We start from the raw sequence: 7,374 nt of genomic DNA on the forward strand, positions 1-7,374 counted from the left end.
TATATTATGGTAATTTTCATTCACCATCTTAATATTTCATTTATTTGGCATTTATTTATCATAAATGTTATAACTTTTACACTAGGTAAATGTCAAATGCATAAAGTATAGGAAAGGGAATCAAATTACTTATACAAACTTAAAAAATTACACTATCTAAACAAATTATAAATAATATTATAATTATATCATCATTTTTTTATAAAAAAATTACATTATACAAACTAAAATTTAAAAATTATTATAAATAAATACAAATATTTTCAATACAAATTATTCGTATTCTAATATTAACTTAGCTCTAATAATAATTATTCGTAAAAAACTAAATGTATGAGCATTCAACAAGTGTATAGGTTACTAGTATATACTAAAACAGATGTGGTATTTCATCTGTTACGTAAACATATATTATATTTATTCTTCAGAAAATATATATGATATTCATCTGCTACACAAAACAAATTATAAAAATTAATATTATTTAAAATATTTCTAAAGTATTTTATGATGCCATCCATGTTGTAAAATAATCATTTTCTATAATGTGAGGCCGCAACTTAATGTCATATATACTATATATAGATAAAAGTAACAATATAATATAATTATGGAGAAAGTAGAATGAATTAATTAATTTAATCTGGGAAGATAATAGGACAAAGGCAGTTGCAGGAAATAATGCAAGGCCAAAAGGCTAACTACATAAATAAATAATAAATAAATAAATGAAGAAAAAATAGATGATGTCTGTCTTCTTTTATATTTTACTGATGAGACAGTAACGTATCTCTGTGTGTGTTTCGTTTGTGTGGGAGAGAAAGCTAAGGGAACCGTCAAATCAATAAAATTTTGTGACCCTTTCTTGGTTTTTGTTGTATTTTGCTTGTATGTACTTTTTTTTCCCTTTTTCTAAGTATATATGTACTTTACTGATTTTATTATTATTATTATTATTATTATTATTATTATTTAATCGTATGTACTTTATTTTCAATTCACACATGATAGGGTTTTTTAGAGTAAAGTTTAAACATACAATTTATCATCTCAAATTTAAATTTTAAATAGTATTTTGGATTATGTGGTGTATATATTGCGTAGAATGAGAAAAAAAATTATGTATCTTAATATATTAATTATACATACAGCTAGTATATATGCATCAGAAATACAAAATTGATTACAATTTAAAGGTGGAAATTTCCCTTAACCCTTCACTAGTTTTTGCTCTATTTTACTTGTATGTTATCTCTTTTTATTAGTCAAGCGCAAACATTGTGTATCTACACATTAATAACTAATATTTCACACATTATTATTATGATCGTCGTCGTCGCAAAATAGTTTCTCCAATTAATAATATTACATGACTACTTAATTCAAAATTATATATATATATATATATATTATATATATATATAAGATTAAACAAATTATGAATGGAACTTCTTGATTCTCCTCTCCTTGATGTGAGTGTAAAAGGTTCCTTTTGGAACATAGATATGCAAACACCCATTAACATAACATACAAATTTACAATATTTTTTCTTAAATATGTAAAGTTATAACCCTTATTAAATCTTGTAAATTGTAGGGAGACAAATCAAGAGAGAAATTGGTGAACAAAACCACCACCCAATTCAAATAATTTCTCTTAACCATATTATACATGTATTTAATTATTATATAAAATGTAACACAATTTAAAATTATTATCCACCCACTACCAATACCAAACTAAATCGCTTAAATTAACTTGCGCATCAATTGATAGCAAAAGATGGGAATCAAAATCTGATATGTTTTGCGGGTGTCTGATGAATGAGCTAGAGGATTTGACTTCAAAAATCAAAGGGTAATAATAGTAAGTGCAGAGGATAGGTGCCCGCCATTTAAGGCTTTATTAAACCCTACGTTTAGGGTTAAAAAAAATACATATATACATAGCATATACATGTAAGTTATAAAAATCGGGAAACGAGTAATTTAAATAAATATATTATAAAAGTTATACAGATTTAAAGTGTGTGTGTGTGTGTGTGTGTGTGTGTATTAAGAAGAAATAAGTGTGAAAAGAACAGGTAAATGTGTGAGGGGCATGCACACGTCCCTATCGGAGTGCCTCTCCCCCACCTCTGCCGCCTCTGTCCATCGGGAATGCCAACCATACATCTTCTCCTTTCTACGGCCCCACATATATATACATATACATACATTCACAACTTGTACGTATCGATCAAGAATATTGTAGGCAATGCTTCAAGTGTATATATATACATATATGAGTTGAGGAACGTGCTTTCCTTTGATTTTAGGGTGGGAATCTATTTTTCTTTTTAATAAAATTGTTGTTAGATTAATTTATTTTTTCAATTCGATTATATGAGTCGAATTGTCGTTATTCGTTGGTTGTTATTTAATTTTTTAAAATAATAAATAGGTTAATAGAATATACATTTGGATTCACAATTGGAAGAGGGCTTGGAGGGAATTAAAGGGGTGTGGAGAACAACTGATGTTAAATTTTAATATATATTTTTTCAATATATTATAGTTGATTGTTGCACTTGAATCCCAGTGGATGGATTTAGGAACTTAATTGCTTAATATATTTAAATCAAAGTGAGTGAACACTAAATGTTTAGAATGATTTGGAAAGTCGATGAAATTTTTAAACAAGAGTATCGAATATTTTTTAGATTAGACTAAATAAAAAAAAGCGTCAAGATTTTATTTTTAATCATGTAATTATTGGATGTCAAATTTTTAGTATATTATGTGTACATGTCATCAATTTTGGCCTGAAAGATTTCAAAACGATAATTTTTTATGTTTCACTGAAATCTATTTTTCTTGCAAATTTTTTTAAAATTAGATCATAATTATTAGGCTAAATTGTTGATATAATCAAATATAAAATTTATGGTGAACAGACAATAATAAATGTAAGAATAAAGTAGGTTAAAATTTCTTCTTCATGATAAGCTAAAGTTCAATTTTAATTATGTAATAATGATCTCATCGATCAAATCAGTCAATATTCCTACTGAAATGTCCCATATATGACAAGTTTGGCTAGAAAGAAAGATCGTGACAATCCCCGAATAGGAATTAAGGATTAAAAAATTTAACAGTCCTATACTTATAGTATTAAAAATAAGAAACTCCAAAAAAAAAAACAAAACAAAACAAAACACATCGCAAGAACATTAAATAAGGAATGCATTTGTGCCATTTTCTACTCATTTAATTCTCACGTTTCATTCAGAATAAGTAAACTTCAGCATCCAGTAAATTAATTTTGAGGCAATTGATTTCTTGATCTTTGAATGGCTCATCTATTCATACATAAATTGTGACAAATTTGTTGAACCGCTGTCTCTCTTCTGAAATCCTAATTACATCCTATATATGCATGTGCATACCTTTGTGTATATACTTTAAACTTTACAATTTTATATGTATAATATGGGAATGAAAATAATAAACACAACTTTTGTAGTTGTTTCAAATCATCTGCTATATTAGTGGGCACCCCCTTTTCAAACACACCTCATTCTTGATTCTCTCAGCTTCTTGTCGATTATAACTCATCCACAACAAAATATTTTAAAAGAAAAAGAAAAACATTCAGAAGATCAGATCCAAGGTGATTAATCTGTCAATCCCAAACGCCCATATATACATACCTCGATCAGTCAACCTATCAATCAATCAAATCAATCTGAGAGAATCATCAATCCAAAAAAAAAAAGAAAAAAAAACATCCTCAGTAAATTTTTAAAAAAACCCCCGAAAAAATTAGCAAATGTCCTCTTCATCTGCTTTTGCACCGGACCACCACCACCTCTCTCCTTCGGAGCAGCTCTGTTACGTCCATTGCACCTTTTGTGATACTGTCCTCGCGGTATTATCATCCCTTGTTCATGGAACAAGACCATACACTGATGAGAATAGAGTTCATCATATTCTTCTTTCATACACATATAAATATATATGTATTGTGTTTTTGTATTTGTTTTTGTTTAATATTTTCCCGGTTCATTTCTTCCGTTTGGTATTGATTTGAAGTCTTGTTGTTAAGGAATGAACCATTTCAATCTTAATCTTCTTAAGTTTTCTGGTAAAAATGATTCCTTTTTTGGAAGAATGTTTTGTTCTTGTTGTTTGAGTGAAATCGTTCTATTTTTCTTGATATTCTTGCAAATTTTGCTCAATAAATTTTTTGAGGGCTTTTTGTGCATATTGTTTCAGTGAAAACCCTTTTTTGTTTTGCTTGATAATCTTGAAAAATGCTTCCTTTTTTGTGAAAGTTTCTTGACCATTCATTTGTTTAATTGAAAATTCATTTAATCTTCTCCTCGTTTTTGCAGAAAAATTCTTACTTCTATGAAAAGATTCATTTTTTATGGTTCGAGAAAAAACCCTTTAATCTTCACCTAATTTCTCTTAAAAAGATGCTTCGTTTTTGTGAAAAGCTTCACGTACATAATGTCTGATTTGTATGACAGCCCTTTCAGTATTTACCTCACTTTTCTTGGATATGGTTTCCTTTTTACAAAAACTTTTGATAGTTTAATTTTGACTGAATCCTTAATCTTTGTCTCAATTTTAACTTAAACGAATTGATTATATAAAATTCTTGAATTATTTAGGTGAGTGTTCCTAGCACAAGTTTGTTCAAGACTGTGACTGTTAGATGTGGTCATTGCACCAATCTTTTGTCTGTGAACATGCGCGGGTTGCTTCTCCCTGCGGCCAATCAGCTTCATCTTGGCCATTCATTTTTCTCTCCTCAGAATCTCCTGGTATACATGCAATCAAATTCAGATGATCGATTAGGGTTTCTCTTCAATCAAATGTTAAAGCTTAAAACAAAATATATTTCTACTTAATTAATTCTTTTCCTTATCTAAAATCCATCTTGTATGATAGAGATCGCATCATAAAAATCTGGATTTCATGTGGCGGATTGTGTATTTGGTAAAAAAAAAAAAATATTGTGCTTAATTTTATTGAAAAATATGTTTATACATAGAAAGCCATATTTCTTATATTTTGGCCATTTTTTAATCATTGAAATTAGTAATATTGTTTTCCAGAAAATTCAGACTAATAACTCTATTTTTTGTTTGCAGGAGGAGATTCGCAACTCGCCGTCGAATATGTTGAACAATCAGCCAAATCCAAACGAATCCTTTAACTTACCGGTTAGGGGAATCGACGAGCTTCCTAAGCCACCAGTTGCTAACCGACGTGAGATCCTTCACAGTTTTATTCTATCATATTTTATTATTGGATCTTTAAATTAAAATTTTCATAATTATTACTTAATAATACTTGAAAATCCACTGTGAATATCCTTTTTTTAAAAAAAAAATCTTGCTTTCACCCTTTGATTCTTTGTGTATAGGTTGTTTTCAGTCGCTGTCAACTCTAAAATTTGTGTTGCATAGTATTTTCTTGACTAAATAAGATCCTTAAACTGCACTATGATGTGTTACTTAAAAACCAAAAAAAGAGGAAGAATACGCTTTTTGAGAGTTTACTCTTAAACAGTGATTATACTTTATTGACACCAACATTAGTAAATGATTTCCATCTTCCTTCTCCTACAATAAATAGTTCCATAAATATCTTATACTTTTAAACTTAACCTATTTTTCATCACGAATCAGACCGAATTTCTCGATTATTTGCTAGTTTTATGGTTTACGTCGCATCATTTTAGACCAAGTATCATCAACGATTGAAAAATCATAACTCTATACACGTAAATAATGTTTTATATTCGTCGAAAATTTGAGTTTTCTATCCAAAATCTTTAGATCTTGTATGTTTAAGGTTACTTTTCGAATTAATTTCAAACCCACCTAACTTTATTTAATTTCCTGTTGTTTTTCACCATAACTAATATTAACACGTTCTTAGCCTTTTTTACCGTTCTTTTTAAATAAAACAAAGGTACGAAACTTATTGATTTATGTCCCCTGGAAACCAAATGTGTGTGCGAAACAGCAAAACCTCAGAAGAAAAATACTGTAAAGCAAAATCATTAGATAATGATGAAGCAGTGATGAGGAGAAAAGGAGAGGACACATATGACAGTAAAAGATATTGAATGCAGAAATATAAATAAAAGTCAGCAAAGCTATTTATTGATTAATGTGTCACTTTTTGTTTTGTTTTGTTTTATTGTTTGTTTGTTATTTATGTTTATTTTCAGCCNATATATAATACGTATGTGTATTCACGTATATGTGTATACACAAGTATATAGATATAGATCCTTTATGGCCCTATCTCTATGTCTAGCTAAACCCTGTTTGTATACATGAAAGTTTTTGCAGCTTTATTATTAATATAATACTGCTATTACTGCTTCTCTTTTGCAAGTGTATAAATTTTTTAAAGCTAATTCTGACTCCTAAGATTATTTATTATATGTAATCTACAAATATTATATGGTACTAGTGTTTAAAGAAGTCGTGCATTTAGTGTCACATTTTATCATATAATTTTGCAGGGATGAAATCCAACGTATCAAAGCTGGAAACCCTGATATTAGCCACAGGGAAGCCTTTAGTGCTGCCGCAAAAAATGTAAGATCCAAGAAAAAAAAACACAAAAATATCATTATTAATTCGCTAGCCACGACTTTCAGAAAAATTCAATAGTTCTAATGTGTCTTATCAGTGAAATTTGATATATATTCGAGAACGACTACCGTCTTCTTATATATAATTATAATGATTTTAGTTTTTTTTCTTGTTCTTAGTGGGCACATTTTCCTCACATTCACTTCGGACTTATGCCTGATCAACCTGCGAAGAAACAGTCTGTCTGCCAACAGGTAGATTTATATATCCCAAAACCCTACATCTTATTTGAGCACAATAACTAGGACATTGACAATGTTATGTTATTTCCTATGCTGACTGAGTAATTACAACCAAAAAAACAAAAAATTACAACAAGTCATTTTTATACAAATTGTGGCAAGAATTTAACAATCACCAATCAATTGTTTAATCTTCTTTTTATTATGATATTTTGGTAATCTTGAACTCATCTTTGTTGCATATTTAAGTAATTTAGTCGTCAATTTCGTAGGAAGGAGACGATGTCGTCCTGATGAAAGATGGCTATCTTGCTCCAGCCAATGTTGGTGTTTCTCCCTATTAAGAAAGTTGCAGCTCATGTTCCTTATGTTATGCTTTTAGGGTTCTTGATTTTGTCCTGTATTTTTAATGAAAAAGACTTCATGGTTGTGGTGGGAGATGATTTTGCTGTGGGAATGTTAACTTCTAATCTCTCTGAAAACCCATCTAAAAATTAATTAACGAAGCTCGTTTATCATTGCATATATAT

At 29.0% G+C, this 7,374-nt stretch overlaps 1 protein-coding gene across 1 annotated transcript; it reads left to right on the forward strand.

Annotated features, from left to right (window-relative positions):
• The first annotated feature begins 3,539 nt into the window (after nt 1–3,539).
• On the forward strand, nt 3,540–7,367 carry LOC140988465 (axial regulator YABBY 1-like). The gene is made up of 6 exons (XM_073457474.1): nt 3,540–3,910; nt 4,659–4,811; nt 5,142–5,312; nt 6,525–6,605; nt 6,782–6,856; nt 7,117–7,367. The coding sequence occupies exons 1-6, from the start codon at nt 3,812–3,814 to the stop codon at nt 7,186–7,188; spliced, it is 651 nt and encodes a 216-aa protein (XP_073313575.1). The 5' UTR covers nt 3,540–3,811; the 3' UTR covers nt 7,189–7,367.
• The last annotated feature ends 7 nt before the right edge of the window (nt 7,368–7,374 follow it).

Source organism: Primulina huaijiensis, chromosome 11 (assembly GCF_012295235.1).
Source record: "Primulina huaijiensis isolate GDHJ02 chromosome 11, ASM1229523v2, whole genome shotgun sequence".
Classification (NCBI taxonomy): Eukaryota; Viridiplantae; Streptophyta; class Magnoliopsida; order Lamiales; family Gesneriaceae; genus Primulina; species Primulina huaijiensis.

Excerpts from the sequence above, each read along its gene's own strand:
- LOC140988465 (XM_073457474.1), top strand. The coding sequence starts at position 3,812 with ATGTCCTCTTCATCTGCTTTTGCACCGGACCACCACCACCTCTCTCCT. Across the intron at positions 3,911-4,658 it reads TTTGTGATACTGTCCTCGCG|GTGAGTGTTCCTAGCACAAG; the intron begins GTATTATCATCC and ends TGAATTATTTAG. Across the intron at positions 6,857-7,116 it reads AACAGTCTGTCTGCCAACAG|GAAGGAGACGATGTCGTCCT; the intron begins GTAGATTTATAT and ends TCAATTTCGTAG.